The sequence below is a fragment of the Protopterus annectens genome, chromosome 7.part0 (genome assembly GCF_019279795.1).
Source record: "Protopterus annectens isolate FY-2018-M chromosome 7.part0, PAN1.0, whole genome shotgun sequence".
Taxonomy (NCBI): domain Eukaryota; kingdom Metazoa; phylum Chordata; order Ceratodontiformes; family Protopteridae; genus Protopterus; species Protopterus annectens.
The window spans coordinates 742,519,787-742,538,477 of record NC_056739.1 but is presented as its reverse complement, the minus strand read 5'-3'; the positions used below and the strand labels follow the sequence as shown (position 1 = coordinate 742,538,477).

Genomic DNA, 18,691 nt, shown 5'->3' with positions numbered 1-18,691 from the left:
TGTTATGGCAGCCCAGGAGTCTGACTGCAAGGACAAGCATCCCCTGACTGCCTCCAGAGGTGAGCAGTAAGGCAGCCCTTCAGGAGTACTGAAAGAGTCTATTCCAAAAAGGAATTTTGGAAACCCTGATTTTGCAGGCCTCCTCTGCCTCAAGGATGATGTATTCCATTTGAACTCCCTTCCTCTGCCTTTGAAGGAGTCATCTCCATATGAATTCTGGAAAGATCCCTGGGATTTATGGAATCACATTTTCTTGCCCCCTCTTTGATTCCTTGAAAAGGATCATTGAGGATTAGAAAAGCAAATCCCTACAGCAGATAGGATCCTCCCTTCCTACTCACTGCAGGAAAGCAATTATCAAAAAGAGTATTGATGAAAGAAGACCCAAAAGGCTCCGCAAAATTGTATAATCATATCCTCTTATACGTTCTCTTATGGTGAACCTCCTCAGCGGGATGCTCTGGGAAGGTGTCCAAAGTGAGGGGTAGTTCATCTATGGGAGCTATATGGATGCTGGTTGGTACCGACTGTCCATGCCAAGTAGGTCTGATGGTATCAGATCTCGGAACTATAGGAGGAAAAGGTATAGGATCCAATGATGTATAAGAGACTGGATCTCCTAAATGACAGAACACCCTCTCCACAACCTCGAAGGCCAATGGACCAGGAGAAGCAATGGCCAGCCTCACTGGAGCCAAGACTTCCAAAGCAGGCAAGTCACAACTCTGTCTGGATCTGTGCCTCACAGAGGGAAGCTGGATTTGAGCAATTAGCACGGAGGCTGTGAGGGGCAAGGATGGCTGCCAGACTCATCCTAATGTGAAGGAACAGGAGCAAAACTGGTCAAGGAACCCGTAAGAGTTGAAGATGTAATCCTCTTCGAATATGACACTAGTACTCTTGGATCTGGGGGCTCCTAAACAAAAATATGGATCGGAGAAGGAGATGCAACCATATGGGAGGTGGAAGGTAGGTTCACGGATCCAATGGTAAATGGAACGTAATAACCATATAGATCTGAGCCCTGAAGAACTTTTTGATCATACTATCCACTTCAGCTTCAGAAAGACTCCTGGATGACCTTTCAGATGAGGTAGTGGACTAAGGTCTAGAATGTTTCCTTACAGTCTGCATGAAGGGGGAGTGGAGCATAGGAGAGACTAGGACAATAAACTTAGGTAAGCTACTTTTAGGAGTTTGAAACATTCCAGAAGTTGGGTCTGATGGTTTTTGATCCATAGGCTGCACAGGAGAACTGCATGAAATAACCATTGGATCAGAGGTATTAGGATCCAAGGTTTTCTCTCTTCGGATCCAACAAAGTGGGATACAATGGCCTGCGAATTTTCTGTGGAGGCTCTAAGGATGATGAAAGTCTTTGGATACTTAGGTGGAGACCTTTTTCTACGCTTTGACAGAGCCTTAGAAGACCTGCAGGGGTTTGAGTCCCAAAGGAGAAGGAAGAGGAAGGAGGCAACAACCCTTTGAGGACTAAATTATTCCTACTATATTTTGCAGCTCTTTAGTTAAAAGCAGCACAAACAGTACAATTTGTACCAATGTGTGCTGCCCCTAAACAATAAACACACTCCCTGTAGCATCCAAATTCGTAATTCTTTACACACAGGAAGTGCATTTTTTAAAACCTGTAGCTTCTTGACCATAGTTTTATAAAAAAGTAAAGAAAGATAGAAAAGGAGAAGAGTTATATACACATTTTTTTTCAATATCACAAAGACCACCATCACTGGTAATGAAAAATACTCTGACAAATTGGGTAGAAAGAGAGAGAAAATGAGAAAAGTACCAATGAGAGTATGTAAAAAATTACCTTCCTAAGGTAGAAGGGCTAATGAAAAGAAAATCTGAAAGCTAAGAGGGAGGAATTATAGCATTATGTTATAAGTAAATAAAGAGGGATTTCCAAGGGAAAAAAACACACAAAACTCATGAAGTAGCTTTGAAAAATGCTCTGACAGAGGATCTCCGCCCATGCAAGATGGAGGCAAATGAGATCTGGGGTATTGGGGGTGTACTAGGGATTATGGGTAGGAGGAGGAGCTCAAGAGTTGGATTTGGAAGTCTGTGGAATGCAGCAGAGTCAGATCGGAGGTCAGATTCGTAACCCATATGTTGAGGAAGAATGAAAATTACATCATCAAATGCTGCAAGACGTCTGGCCACCTTCTTAAAGCAACTTCAGTTTTCCTTTTGTGAGCATTCATTTTTATTACAATGCATTTACTAGCTAAATCAGACAATAATTGTCAAAAACCTTCAAATACATCAGTAAATGTAAACTGTAACTATGTCAAACAGTACTTGTACAATAAGTCACTAGTGTGCTTCAAAGTTGAAAACTGAGTAAAGCAGTCTAAAAAGTGTCCCAGGAATGTTCATTTAAACTTCAGTGTTATTAGTTCAGGAATGTTGAATCCTTCTAGAAGCAAATGGGTTAAAACACAGAAGCACAATGTAATGAATGAGATAAAGGACACAGTTTTGCATGATTCAGGTTGTAATGTCACTATGGCTTTAGACTTAACATGCAAATTTTAATAAATTCTAGTTTACAGTCTTCAGAAATCAGTGTAAATGTCCTTTGGGGAAAAGTCTTATAATTGATTGACACTATACAATAATTGATCAGACACTCTGATAATGGATTGGACATACTTATAAAGTAACTGTATACAGTAAGATATGTTATAGTGTCAGGCTAATGTAAATACTGTACATAGTTATGTATTTGAAAAATAAAAAAAAATTTTGAGGGAAGAAATCAGTGTAAATGCTACCGCACATGTTAATGCAAAATACAGAGTTAAGTCTCAGCACTGGCAAATACAAACACAGTCAGTGTATGCAAGATGCAGACTTCCAGACAAAACCCAAAGCAAACATTTGCAATGTCTCAAGTTCAAGTTATTGCAAACAAAGATGTGCAAAATGTAATAAATTCTAGTTTATTGTTTTCCGAAGCCAGTGCAAATATTGCACTGAGGGGGATAACAGGGATTAGAGTGCAGATTTTGATCAGTTTGATAAAGTAAACACCAGCATACATTAAACACAGACATCAGGGCAAAATAAAGAAATGCATACTAAAGCTCAAGTCAATGTTATTACTAGTGTTTCAGGCAAAATAAAGAACAAACACGTACCATAGCTAAAGTCAGTGTTGTTGCTAGTTTTATAAAAAGGATATTCAGCTCATCTATACAGGGTGTGGAAATTCAGCACCAAACCAGATTTATCTGTCATTGTCCAAGGCTGAGGGAAATGGCAATATTTCATTGTTTACAGAAAAGATATTATGGAATTATGTACTGATTAATACAGATGCATCAATTTTAGTCATAAACAGACCTATACTAGTGGAAACGAGTGCAGTTATGTCAGGATTTGAAGAATCTACGGTTACAGCAGTGAGCAGTTCTGAGTGCAACAGTACTACACTAGGTACGGACATGTCTTCAGAGTTGCATTTTGTTTTAGATTTCAGTACAATAGTTTATGGAAAAATTAAAATGCTACGTAATGTACAGTAGTGCACACAGATGACACTTGTAAGAATTTGTGTGCAGAGAGTGTGCAAGTGATGCACTTAACTTAAAAAATTGTTAGAACAAGAACATGCAGATACATGGGTTAAACAGAAAATACAAAGAACAGGCAGTCAAGTTACCAGATTTTCAGAAACTGTATCTTACTCTAAGAAAAGCACACAGGAAAGGACATTTCAAATCACTCTTATGGCCAAATAAGAAAAAAAGGTAACAGCTTCAGGCTAGTACTAAATTTAAAATTGGTATACATATTTACCATTCTGGAAGCACATGCTGTGTATGGTATACTATATCAGAAATGAGAGTTATGTTAATTCGCAGAATAAATGGTTTACACAGTTATAGATCTGGTAAATTAATTTTTGTGTTGTTTTGTTTCAGAAGACATTGTTAAGACCTTTGAATTATGGTAATAGTGTTGCAATGCATAAATAACTTCTTGATACTGAGACAGAAGAGCATGTACAGATACCAGATAATGTTTTGCTAGTTTTGAAGAAAGTAGAATTTAAACTCAATGTCACATTTTAAACGTGACAGTACAGACAAAAAAGTTCAGATCCCATACAAGAAGCGTGCAACATAAATATGTGTCATTAAAGCCACAGGTTCAAATCTCATGTCAGGAAAAGAATGTAATGTAATTTTACTATATAAAAAATTCACATACTTGTAAAGGATTGCCAAGCAAATTTCCAGAATCAAATCAATTCAATTCTAGTAATAAATGTGTATATGTAATTAAAGATTTTACAAATTTCATGCAGAAACTGCAGTTACCAGAGCACACCAGAGGTACAGACTTATGTAACCGTCATCAGATTGCAGGCCAGCTCAGTGAGCTGCATTATAAACAGTACTATGGCAAAGATTGATTAAATATTAGTGACAGTTTTATGCAGTAACAGTTCTTACTATTTATCAAAATAAATTGTAGACAGTAATGAGAGTTAAATGACGTCAGCTAAAAGAACAGCTACGTGTAAGGCAGTGGGCAGAGATCTGCACACTAAAGAAATTCTTTTGTAAATTACAACCTGAAGATCACACAGTAAGCACAAAAAATTCAACAGTTAAGATTAATTTTATAAATGTGTGAGAAATGCAAAAATGTTAATGTAGTGTCAGATTACTAACTTTACTTTCATTTGAGTTTCTAACAGGGAAAAAATGCCCCCGAGGTTTACGTTTAATTTAATAATGGAGTTACAGCCTTTTCATTTTACTGTAGTACATTATCAGTTCGGTTATAGACTTACAAGAGGTCTATTTCTCTATAGCACATTACCAGTTTGCATACAGACTACAAAACTTGATTAGTACTATAAGTTTATTTTATGCAGAAAAATGTAAATAATGACAAGGCAACAAGAAATGCTATTGGTTTATAACTGTTAATGCAAATGTTATTTTAAGGACCTGATTATGCTTTTTTGTGCTTTGCAGACAATACAGTCAGGAAGAATCATTACATCTGCCACCCTGACTTGCACCAGAGATTGGGGGTGTGTGGAAAGCCTAATTTTAGGGACACAAAGACCCTATTTTTCAAAAGAAGACATTGGTAAAGGGACAGGGGGTTAGGCTGGCTAGGATGATTTCCCAACAAGAAGAGCTTATCACACAGATGAACATCCTTGGGGATATGCTGGAATACAGGGGCTATCCTGTGAGTTATGTGGGAGAACATTCTCCAAGAAGTCACAATGAAAAGGTTGAGTGGACATTTTATACCCCTGCGTGGAACAGGGGGAGGTATTCAAAATGAGGTAGGACAGGTTAGTTGTAATACCTTCAAGAAATCAGCTATTTTTAAGTTTAACCAGTATTTGTATAATATTAAGAATATCATTCAACATAATTGGAACATCATCAGCATTGAGGCAGACCTGATACAGTTAGTAGGACCAGCCCTGAACATTGTATACAAAAGAGATTGTAGTATAAAAAAACATGTTGGAGAGAGAAAAACAGGGGCTGGATAAAGGTGTAGGTATGGTTAAATATGGATACTGTTTACAGTGCCAGCACATTCTTGAAGGAAAAGACATTTTGATCCCTAAATATGGGAAACATTATAAAAGGGAAAATGTCATGTAACCGCAGAGGCGTGGTGTATTTGGCTCTAAGGTCAAAGTATCCTTGTTACTACAATGGCAAAACGAAAAATGCATTACGGAGTAGGATTTATCAGCATTACTATGATATTAATAGGAAGGATGAAAAAAATGCATTAGCAGTCCATATTAATGCCAATGAAGAACATAACTTTAAGTTTGTTGTTACTGAACACATTAATCGAGGAGAAAGAGGGGGACCCTTGAATGACTTCTTGGAATTAGCAGAACTGAAATGGCAAATTAAAACAAATGCAACAGTGAGCCTAGGACTAAACAGTGCTGTGTCCATCAGTTCTGTTTTAAGATTGAAAGCACAATTTTTTTCTATAAAGGTTTTAATATGTCAAACTGTTCACATGTGCATGTGAAGTGATGTACTCCTTTGTTCGTTCTTATGCAATGTATGTGTTTTAGAATAGATATTTTGTTATGCTTTTATATTATGCCTTTACATTTTATGGCATTGTTGCTTTAAGAAATTTCATTATTTGTACAGGTATATAAAAGGGATGTTGGGTAATGTGTACTTCATTCTGAGGAAGTTTCCATTAGAGAGATGAAAGCGCTCAAACAGTAATTTTGAGTGGATCTGGACCTCGGCTCTTCTTTCTTCCATTTACTGAGGTAGATTCCTGGTGGATGGTTTATGGGATGCCAGCAAAATTTTTCGTACTGGGGTAGAATATCATTACACCTGGCAACTCATGGAATTGGAAGGGTCGCCTACACATGGTCGACATTTCAGAATGTCGAAGATCATAAGGCCGAGACCATACGATCAACATTCGAAATGTCGACCACGCAGAACTGCCATATCCGTACAGTGCGGAATGGAAAGATTTCCATCTTCTACACTGTAGTGCGATCTTGGAGTTGGTATATTTAAGTTACAGGGGTGTGGGAGGGCAGAGCCCCCCACGGGGAGTGCAGGGGGGCTTAGGCCCCCTATTACCAGTGTGAAGATAAGTTGTTGTGCCATTTTTTTTTTTACATGGTCGACAGATTTCGAATGCTGATCATATGGTCTCGGCCATATGGTCTTAGACATTCTAAAATGTCGACCATGTATAGTAGACCCAATTGGAGGTACCAAGCAGTGAGCCTGCAGCTTTGAAGATTAGGATGCGTCAGTTCTGAGGGCGAAACAGGTGTGGAACATGGTCCAGAATCCATGGATGGTGAACTTGATGATACCATATGAAGGGAAACCAAATTTGTAGAGGCCAGAAGAGTGAAATGAGGATTACTTTGCTTCTCAACCTGCCTGCTTTCTTGAGGAAAAGAGGGATCAGAGGGAATGGAGGAGAGGCATATAGGAGGACCCAGGAGCTAATACAGAACAGCGTCTATGGGGACTCCCCGTGAAGGGGGATCAGGGCAAAGTAGCTTCTGCACTTGTTTTGGGGTGAAGCAAAAAGGTCACAGCAAGGCTTGCCCCAGCGATGAAAAGATCTTCCTTGCTATCTTAGGATTGAAAGACCACTCATGAGACATTAGAATGCATCTGCTTAGCTTGTCTGCTACCATGTTTGAACACCCCGGGATGTGTGCTGCTATCAGAATGTGGTTGGAAGCAATGACCCATTGTCACACTCGGAGGGCTTTTCAACACAGTGGTAGGATTTGGTTCCCCCTTGTTCGTTCATGTACCAGACTGCAGACACGTTGTCTGATTGAACTGCAATAGTTCATTGGGAGAGGGCAGAGTGAAATGCTTGCAATACTAGTAGCACTGCCCTCAGCTCCAGAACACTGATATCCAGATTCTCCTCTATCAGGGACCAAGTGCCTTGGACCGTCTTTTCAAGATAATGACCCCCTCACATCCCATCTGGGAGGCATCCGTGGTGACTATGGCTTTGGGTTAAGGAGGGACAAAGGGGCAGCGCAGAAGAATTTGTTTGGATCCCATCCACCAGGATAGGTCCTTTCTTCAGCAACTGGTAATGAGTATGGGATGGTTCATTGGGTGGGTTAAACTGGACCATCGATTCACCATGTGAAATCTTGCTAGTGGGACCAGAGTGATCGCCCACTGCCATGGACCCTAATGGCTGAAGCACCAGTAAGGCTGGTACCTTTTTCAAGCACAGTAGAAAATGAACTTGAGATTTTATTTTTTGGAATCTGTGGGCAGGTAGGAAGGCCACAAAAGAGAGTGTTGAGATGAGCTCAGATAAATTCCATATCCTTAGAGGGAGTCAGCTGAAACTTTGTAAGATTGACCGTAATTTCTAGATGCAAGAACAATTGCAGGCTGAATTCTATTGCCTGTAGCAGTAGATGTCTGGTGGAAGCAGTGATGAGCCAGTAGTCTAGATATGGAAACACCTGGAATCCATGCAGTCTCAAGTGAGCTGTTACTGATGCCATAGATTTGGTGAACACCCTGGGAGCTGTGGTGAGATCAAAGGGCAGCACCATGAACTGATAGTGACTGGCTCCTAGCCGGAAACGCAGAAACCTTCTCGAGCATTTGTCCATTTTTAAGTGGCAATACATGTCTTGAAGGTCGACAGATCACATCCTATCGTTTTCCACTAGAAAGGGAAGTAATGACTGAATCATGACCATCTGGAATTTGGACTGATGAACAAATTTGTGAGTGATGAGATCCAGAATAGCTCTCCAGTCCCCTGTCTTTTTTGGAACTAAAGAACCTTGAGTAAAATCTGGATCCTATCTGGTCTGGTGGGATTTCTTGGATGACTATCTAGCAGCTTTTGTATTTTCAAGGCTGCTTGGTCCCTCTGACTGGGTGGAACACTGGGGACTCTTGCTCGAGTTCTTGGGTAAAGAGTGAAAGGGATAAGATAACCTCTGAAAATAATTCTTAGCACTCAGGCATCTGTGGTTATTTGTCACCAGGCTCTTGGATGCAAAGAAAATCTTCCCCCGACTGCTTCCAGAGGTAAGCAATCAGGCCTCCTTTCAGAAGCACTGATAGGGTTAGCCAGAGGACAACTCCCTGGAACCCTGGTTCTGCAGGCCACCTCGGTATCTAGGAGAGCGTCTTTCATTTGAACTCTGCCCCGAAGGGAGTCTACACCACATGTGTCCTGGAAAGGCCTCTGGGACTTCTTGAACCACATCTTCCAACTCCTCTGATTCCTGGAATTGGCTTGCTGGGGAGCAGAAAAACGTATCCCCACAGCAGACAGAGTCTTTCCATCTTTTTCACACCTGGATAGGGTTTCTTTAACTTTGGGGCCGAACAAAGTGGATCATCAAAAGGAGCACTGACAAAGGAAGACTTGAATGGCTCCGCAAACTCACATAGGTGCATCCAAGCGTGTAGTTGAATACCAACACCTGAATTGGCTGACCTGGTCCCCCCTTCGACTGCATGTCCAATGAGCCTCACTGATGAATTAGAGAGAGACTCCAGGGTCGCTAACTGGGAAGCCACATTTTCCTGGGCCCCCTCAGCTATCGCTCCTGCTAGGTTATCTGATAGCTCCTTGATCAGATCCCTCTGGAGCCTAGTAAAGTATGCCATAAAGTTCAAGGACCTAATGGTAAAGGTTGATATGTAAACCTGCTTCCCAAATCGGTCCACTGCCCTTGACTCTCGGTTAGGGGGATGAACAGTGGAACTTTCCTCATCTAGTTCCTTTTTAGTTGCAAACGCCACCACCATGGCATCTACTGCTAATCCTTTTTGCCCAGTAAATCCTCAGGAGCAGACAGTATTTCATCTGGTCTCCTGGGAATAGGTTCTATTGAATCAGGAGCCTTCCAATCCCGCTGAGTGATTAGCTTAAAGTCTTCAGCGGGAGGGGTCACCCAAGAAGTAGATGAGCAAGCTCCAAAGGCTTCCAAGTACAAAGATTCCTCATAGGAAAGGTCTTTGGACTTCCAGTTACCCTCTGTCTGAGAATCTCCAGGATGTCTCCAAAGGAGATGTCTTCTGGAGGTGACCAGGGGGAACCCTCCCCTCATCGAAATCTGTGTCCTCGGTGACAGACTCTTCAAGGGAGTTCTAGGTGTTTCTTCTTACAAAATTTCTTCTGAGGGGGCTCTTCAATGGGGATATCTGAAGAGGACTCAGAAGAGGGTGGTCTTTAGACTGTATCTCTTCCATCCTTGGAGCTTGCAGTCTGTGTATGGAGGTTTATTTATTTTTTTTATTTTACATTTGTTGGCCGGGCTAGTCTAATTGGATATATGTCCATTTTCTGTAGAGGTCCGGGGAGAAAAGCACCACTACAGCATTATATAAATTGACACAAATAAGTATAAGACGTAAGAGTATAATATTTAAAAATTAATTAAACATAGAGACCCATTTAAGCAGATTTACACTACCTAAGAGGAAACAAAATGACATGAATATGCAAAGTACATATAGGTTACATATATCAGGATTAACATGTGAGAAAGCTTAGACAATATTAGAGAGAAAGAAATATACACATGTAAAAGATCATATTAGAACAAAATGATTTTTTTTTTGCATCAGAGATGAATGTTATGGTCATGTGAAGGTGGTGGTTAAGAGGAGGAAATATCAGTCAGGATTAGTACAGGGGGCAAAGCCACTGTGAAGTGAGGAAGGTTCTTAGTTGCTTCTTGAAAAGTGGTGTGGATGTCAGGGATGTTAGTTTATTAGGAAGCTTGTTCCAACAGTTTCCAATGGTATTAAGTAAATAGACAGTCTCCAGATTTGTTGTTAGATTTAAGGGAGGCTACTAGTAACTTATTAGCTGAGCGTAGGGTTGTCAGATTTTTATATGGGCTAATAAGGCTAGAGTATGGGAGTATTTGTAGGATGATACAAGATCTTATGGGTAAATAGTTAGTTGTTGAAGAAGGTGGTTTTGCAATTCCAACCATCCTAACTTTTTCAGATTTTGGCAATGGTGGGTCCGGAATGGGGAACCAGTAGCAAATCTGGCAATGTTATTATAAGAGGTGGCCAGCTTATTTAGATTATTTTTGGATAGATTAGTGTAAATTGGGGAGGCATAGAGAAGGGTGGAAATTAGGTGTGTTTGGGCGACCGTAGTCCTGGCAAAAGGTGTAAGGAAGTTTTTTAGCCTATAAAGGAAACCAAGTTTTCTATAAACTGATTTAATGGTTAAGTTTATGTGAGAGTCAAAACTAAAATTGTGATCGATTGTTCCACCTAAAAGTTTATTTGTTGCATCAGGTACTATTACAGTGCCATTATAAGATACTACTGACAAATTGATAGGGGGAGACTTTTGGGTAGGGGTAAATTGTAGAAGTTTGTTTTTTTTAGGGCTTAGAAGAAGACAGCATTTGTAGAACCAGTTTTAAACTAAGGTAAATACTTTTTGCGTGCTAGACTGCAGTTCAGCATGAGATGCTGCAGCACAGATTAATGTAGAGTCATCAGCATATTGTATATGCAGGTGGTTTGAGGAAGGGATGCATTCAGATCATTAATGACCCAGAACAGAGCCTTGTGGGACTCCCAGGGAGATAGGGAGCTGGGTTGATAGGTTATTGTCCCAGAGGACTGCTTGTTGTCTGTTTTCTAGATAGGACTTAAACCATTTGATTGTCTGGGTGTCTACTGAAAGTGATGCAAGTTTGTCTAACATTAGGTGGTGATTCACCATGTCAAAGGCTTTGGAGGTCTAAAAAGAAAGCAAGTTGTTATTACGATTTTTATTAATACAGTCTGAAAAGGATAGGAGCGCGGTTGTGGTACTATGAAATGGCCTGAAGCCATGCTGGCAGTCAGCTAATAGATTATTTTGCAGGAGATGATCAAGTAGTTGCCGATGAATGCATCTTTCCATGATTTTTGCTAAAGGAGAGAGTAGAGCTATGGGACGGAAGTTGGAGAGTTCAGTTGAGTTACCTCCCTTATGTAATGGGATAATATGTGAGAATTTCAAGAAAGATGGGATAGAACCTTCCATAATGGTTCTATTTATTAAGATGGAGATAGGGTAAGCAAGTACACCAGCTGCAAAGTACACCAGCTGCAATTTGCAGAAATTCAGCTGGAAGGAGGTCAGCTGAAGGTGTACATGGCTTTAGTTTATGAAGTAGGGTATGGATGAGAGCTGTTGGAACAGGCTACAGTTGTAAGGCAGGAGATACATTGGTTAGACAGCATGTCTTAGAGATGCTGGCAGGAGATAAGGTATTTGCCAAGGATTGGATTGTTTCAGAGAAAAAATTGTTAAACGTATTGGCAATTTGGCTGGGAGAATTCTGAGCCAAATTAGATGGGGTAGGAGTTTTGGAGTGCCCTGGGTAGAGTAGGCTATTTATACCTGTCCAGAAGTTTTGTGGGTTTTGATGTTGGGCTTGCTGGAGTTTCAGGTAATAGTTTTTTTATCCTGGAGTATTCATTTTTTGTAGCATTTCTCAGGTGTCTAAAGGTTTCATGATTAGTTGGGTTTTTAGTATTTCTCCATTTGGACCAAATTCTATTTCTCTGAAGCATTTTTTGCCTTGTTTCTTTTGTGAGCCAAGGTACAGGTTTGTTCCTAGTCCTGGCCGTGCGGCAGGGGGCATGGTGTTCTAGGATTTGTAAGAATTTAGTGTTAAAGTAAGAGACTGCTTCGTCAAGAGGTAGGTATTTTAGAGGTGACCAACTGCAAGCTTTGAGCTCTGCTTGGAAGCTAGCTGGTTTGAAGTTTTTTTTGTTCTGGGTAGTTCTAAAGGTTGTTTGGTTGGATATAAGGGTCTTTTGTCTAGTTATAACGGTAAGGGAATGGTCACCAATATCATCAGGAATTATATCTGTTTTATAAGAGAGGGGATTGCTGTTAACCAATATCCAATCTAAGGTGGCTTGCTTATTATGGGTTCTGGTAGGGGAAGTGATAGTTTGATTGTAGCCATAAAGGTTTATGTAAGTAGTTGGTTTGACAGAGGTACAACAGTTCCAGTCTATGTTAAAGTCTCCAAGGAGTATGGTTTCTTGTGGGAAGGATGTGGATAGCCAACTAAGGATATTTTCAAGAGTATTAATGTTATTGCCTGGGGGGGATATAGGAGCAGATTATGTTTAATGATTTATTAGCGTTAATCTTGAACTTAGAGATTAACATTTCAGCATTACTGGGTGAGGGAGGTTGTAAGTCTAGTGATATGAACTGTAGTTCAGATTTATACAGTGTAGCTACCCCCACCACCCTTTTTATTTAGACAGTCAAATCACTGTAGTTCAGATTTATACAGTGTAGCTACCCCCACCACCCTTTTTATTTAGACAGTCAAATCGCAGGATGTTGTAACCTGGTGGGATTATACCATTGTCCTTAGTTACTGGTTTGAGCCAAGTTTCTGTTAGACATAGGATGTCCAAAGAGTGTAAGTCTAGGAGGGCATGAAGTTGGGTAATTTTATTATTCAGGCTATGTATATTGAGGTAGCCTATGACAAGAGAGTTATGGGCATTAGTGAGGGTATGAGAAGTGATGGGATGAGATGGATGGGGATCAGAGATGGAGTTGTTTGGACCTGGGTTAGGTTGAATATCACCGTGTAGTAGTAGATGCTGTAGAGGACTATGTGAGTGTTTCAAGAGCTTACAGAAAATGGGGATAGATTTTCTAGTTTGGTGATGCTTAATAATGGGATAGTCTATGAAACTGTGGTAGAAGGTAGGGTGATGTGGATGTAATGTTATTACGGGTCTGTGGGGCTAAAAGAGTATATGAAATTGTTTGTTTTTAAGGGGTGATGAAATCTAGTGAAGCTTAGATATTCATAGCAAGTAAGGAAATATGATATAACTAGAGGGTAGAGATTAAGAGAAAGAGTAGCATGTTGGAGTCCTAGCCTGCCTATAATGGCCATGGCTGGGAGAAACTGGATGACAGAAGCTAGGAGATGTGTGTTAATAGAAAGGAGGTTATAGGGTGGAGTTAAGAGGGAGATTAGGTAGTGGGTGGGAACATGTGATAAGGAAGAATTGGGGAAGTTTTTAATGAGATGGAGAGGGCTAATTGGGTGACGTATGATGGGGTGTGGCTGAAGTATAAAGCTACGTGCAGTGGGGGTGGGTGGGAATTTGGGGTAGTGTAGGGGAGCGGAGTGAGCCCACAGGGCAAATGGAGCAGGTTTGAGCAAGTGTAAGACGAGCTCACAGAAACAGAGAACCATTCAAAGTACTGCTAAACTCTTAGCAGTTCCAGGTAAGAGGGGAGTGCTAGTAGAAGTATTAAGTAACAAGGATAAAGGACTGCAGCAAGGAAATTAAGGAAAGGAAAAAGGGTCCGGATAGCTTACGGATGCAATACAAGAAAAATAAAAAGGATTACAGAGTGGTCAAGTAATATTCCATAAGAAATAAAGGTAATGAGTATTTGGAAGCCTATAGAAGCCTAGTTAAGGGAGCCAACTAGTGTACAAATGGAAGAATTACAATTAAGCTATTAGGGTAAAGCAGAGGACACAGCTGGTAGATCCGAATTAAGGAGGGAGCAAAATTCCTAAAGGATAGGGGGTAAAGCCTGCTAGGTACTAGGCTCAGGTGGGAGATTTAGTACAAAAATATAATCTAAAAGAAATGTTTTTTTACTCTTAATAAAAAATAACAATTTAACTTCACAGCCTAGATGCAAGGTCAAACATACTCTCTCAGATTCTTTGGATGGAGGGAAGTTTGAGTATAGGACATCAACTTCCTTTAGGATGTAGTTGAGATGGTTGACTAATATTGGGGGTCTTTGAAGGGCAGGCAGGTCGATACACAAGTCTTACAGCAGGGTAGGAGGTTACAAGCTAGGTAGGTTAAGGAGAAGAGAAAAAATGCAGCAGATTAACATAAAACGGCAGTATTAATTATAGCATTAGGCATAAAACAGGTTAGTCTGAGGCGCAAAATTTAAAAATAAAAAAACACCTTACACATGCACTCCTACTAAAAAACCCACAATTACACAGTGGATTAGTACTCTAAATAAAACAGAACACAAGGAAGATTCTAAATACAAATAAATTGCAAACCATGTAGGGTAAATCGCAGCACATTGTTTTTGCATACACTAATATTTTGATTATAAGCATTAATCAATATCAAAATGTAACCTATCACTAGATCATAAGTAAACAAGTAGCAACCCACATGGGTCTAGTGGTTTCAAGTATGGTAGGTTAAACAACTAGTAAACATCACAGGAATACTTTTACTTTTAGGGTGTAGATACGAGACAAAATTTAATTTCCCCAAGACAGGGAGTACACTCAGCACAGGTGAACCAATGCAGACAACATTTCAAGTAAAACAAGCGATAGTGAGCCAATATATTAGTTTGGAAAAAAGGGTATTAGCTTGGTGGATGCACCTCTGTTTGGGAGGAGAACCTCCACACTTATGCAAGAAGGTTACTACTTCTGTCGGGAGGAAGGAAAGAGTACACAGCCTCTAGTTAAGCAGGGTTAATTTACACAACAACTCTTACAAGTTAAGATAAGCTCTGGGAAAGCAGGGGTCAAGAGGTGAGAGTCCGGTAACACAGGAGCCATCTGGGAAGTAGCAGTGGCCAAAGCCTCTCCATAGCTTGAAAAGCAGGCCCCCTGAGGAGGGATGGGAGCTTGGAACTGAGAAACTCTGAACCGCGGTCACACCCCACCCCAAGAGACCCACCTCCAAAGCCGGAGCTGAGGAAAGGTCCGCAACTGGCATAGCCCCAAGTGGTAAGGTCGGCTTTGAATAAAAAACAGGAGTCTATTAAAACCCTCCACACCTGATGGAGGATAGATCCCAGGAACCCATCAGTTCCAATGACACCGAGAGAGTCACAGCTGTGCCCAGAACTGAAGACAAAGATTTTATTGGCACTAAGCCTCCAAGGAAGTCAGAGGAGGAATACATGTAGGAGTACTGGGGGAGAACTCCCCTGCTCCAGGAAGGAGAAGGGACTGAAAAGAAGGGGGGCGGGACCCCTAGCCGTCAGAAGCTAATCCACTAACCTCTCTATGTCAAGTTTGGAAAGACTCCTGGTGGAGCAAACGGACAATCCAGAGGGAGATTCATAGATTAGTACTAGGCTAACTGCCCTTGTGAGCTATTTTAAACCTAGCCAATTATCCCTTGTGAGACTCAAACCCTGCACCTCTTGTGTATAAGGCAGACGCTTTGACCATTAGGCCACCCTCCCAACCAAGATTCTGACCTCTCTATAAATGGGCTAGACAGCTGACCACAAAATGGGTCAATTGGTGGGGAACATCTCTTCCTGGGTGCATAAAAACTGTCTTCGGCACCATGGCAAAAGGTTGGAACTGCAAAGCAGTAGGAGATGTCAGTACAGATGCGGTAACTATAAATGTTGGTGCCAATGCCATAGTCATTACTGGTGTTGGTAGTGTGGTTGGTGTCGATGGCACTAAGGTAGTGGCTGGTGCCACGGACCAAGTCCGTTCAGAGATTTTCAGAAGTTCTGATTTTAAGTGACACAGGTGGTAAACAGACAACACAGTCATGACAAGTTTCTGAGGTGTATATGAACATTACAAGAAAAATATTCTACAGCCTACGAAGTTTGTGTGTGAGCATTCAAAAACTAAGATAGAAGCTGTCACATACAAATAAACTCAACATGCTGCACACAGTAGAAGGTTTATGATATATACTGTATTTCCATTCACTGGAAGGTTCGGCTCAACAAATAAAAGGCTTTGGAATTTTAACCTACCTTTAAATTAATGTGTGGAAAAGTAGTAGCCACCTCCATGGCATAAAGAGATAAAAACTATTACTAAGACGAAGGTTACCACAGCTCAAGAAGCAGCTCAGGTTTCTGTAGGAATTGGTCGGCAGAATGGAAATGAGTAGATCTTGTCTATCCCCTTGCGAAAGGTGGTGGCTCAATCTACCATAAGAATGACATGATGGGAGCAGTAGACGTTATCCAGTAGTTTCAGCCAGCCTGCTCACACTGCCGCCGTGCCTAGTACGATTAAAACACAAGGGAAATGTGCATTCCCTCAGTGGACAGCAACAGCAGGTTCACAGAAGCCAGTACAGGTATGGGGGGTACTCCAAGTGGGGAGAGGGTGAGCTACCTCACATAACTCATCAAACTGGCCTGCTTCCTACTACCTGAAACTCGCTGTGGATAGGAAGGGGTAACTGAAATTCCTGAATGGGACAGAATAGAACACACAGCTCTCGTCCAGCCTGGAAATGCCCTCCTCCTCTGCCCCTGGAATGGATGAGCTGATTGGGCATCAGTAGTGCAGCCAACAAGTAAGATCCTGAGTGGGTGCAAAAGAAAGTTTAGAAATGAATTTCAAGATTTTATTTTGAGCTTATACAATGAAAAGTTAAGTAGAAATGGGTGTTAAACTTATAAAATAAAAGCATTTACTTGAAGTACAAGATTTTTTTCTTCCTTTTCAGCTTATATGAAAGCAAACTCACAAAAAGTTAAAGGCACTTACTTTTCATATAGAAACTCTCCAGCGGCTGAGGCTACACCTCTATGAGCAGCATATACCAGTGGATACACATTCTCACAGTCCTCACTCGTCAGAGCATCTTCTACATTCCTAGGTAAGGAAACACAACATACAGGCAGTAACAAAGCATCCCCACTTCAGAATAATTCAACAAAAATAAATGAACTTTTCAAATAGCATACTACTTTGAAGGATTACTTCATACTAGTAAGTAAACATACTTGATCCAGCAGTAACTTTCTTAGCTTTTGATATAAAATATTTTCACCATTTTTATTTCTACTGCCTGCAGTCAGATAAGAAGCCTATAGGTAGAGGGAGGAGCTCAAGAGTTGGATCCAAAGTCTGTAGTAGGCGGCCAAGTCAGATCAAAGACCCATAAGTGAGGAAGAATGAAAATGAACAGAGATACTAGTTATAGTGAGTACATAACTTATAATTTGGAGCACAGAGGGATAAGGGGATACCTGGATTTAAAGATATTTGCAGACTCACCCAAGTGATTTCACTTTTGACAAACCACAGCACTATAATTTGAAAAGATAAAGGATGTTGGTGCTGGTATCAGAGAGACTTCACATGCCATTGTATTTTTCTGGTATGGAGTTATGCCAGGGTATCATGAGAATTGTAGATGCTGTAAGACCCAAAATCTTGAGGTATTCCTCGCAGTGACCGAAGTCTGAGTTGCAAAACCTAAGAAACAACCTATTTTTTTTTCTGTGGAAGAAAAGCTCTTTGAACAAAGGTGTTTAGCTGACACCCCAGCAACACAATCCTTTGTGAAGGAGATAAAAAAAGACTTATGAATGTTCTCAGCATAAGATCTCTCGCACAAGTGACAGATTTCTGACTTTTTGAAAAAGACCCTGCACACATAAGCAGATCTAAATACGAAAAATGTGCATACCATGTAGCCTACTATGATATATAATCGGAGCTACACACTTTGTAAACACTCACTATAGTCTATAACTACAGACTGGGAAACCTACACCACTTGCTAGTACACAAAAGCAGAGATTCCTGGGATTTTTGTCAATACAAATTTATTTATTTATTTTTTATATTTGTTGATCGGTCTAGTCTAACTGGATATATGTCCATTTTCAGTAGAGGCCCGGGGAGATAAGCTCCAAGGAAACAAACAAAATCACATTTACAAAAATTAATGTATACAATGAACATTGCAGGTACAGTACAGAGAATAATCAAAGAGGTAATTCGTTCATAACAGTGCACAATATACAGACAATTAGTACATTACAAAATGTAGTTGCAATACATCATAAAGAAAAAGATGGCAGCTGAGTTCTACAATATATTAGTATACAAGTAGTCAAAGAAAAAGTAGGAGCAGCTGAAATTATACAATACATTAGTAATAGTCTCCTTAATGAGATTCTGAAGATGTAAGTAATAGTATAGAAGGACAAGGTAAGTTGTTATTAAGAAAAGCAACTTGATTACTGAGAAGAGGAGGGTGGGTTGAACCAAGTAAGAAGAGCTTTTATGGGCAATGGTCAGTTGGTGGAATTTAAGTTGATTTTGTAATTCAAGCCATCCTAGCTGCTTTAGATTAAAACAGTGGTGGGTTCTGAAAGG

The 18,691-nt window shown here is 40.4% G+C and overlaps 1 protein-coding gene across 1 annotated transcript in view; it reads right to left on the bottom strand.

Moving 5' to 3' along the window:
* STAG3 (stromal antigen 3) overlaps positions 1-18,691 on the bottom strand; it is a 4,836,058-nt gene that overhangs the window by 2,772,967 nt on the left and 2,044,400 nt on the right. The window contains exon 13 of the mRNA XM_044077272.1: positions 17,069-17,176. Within this exon, the coding sequence (XP_043933207.1) occupies positions 17,069-17,176 (108 nt within the window). The remainder of the gene's footprint in view (positions 1-17,068; positions 17,177-18,691) is intronic.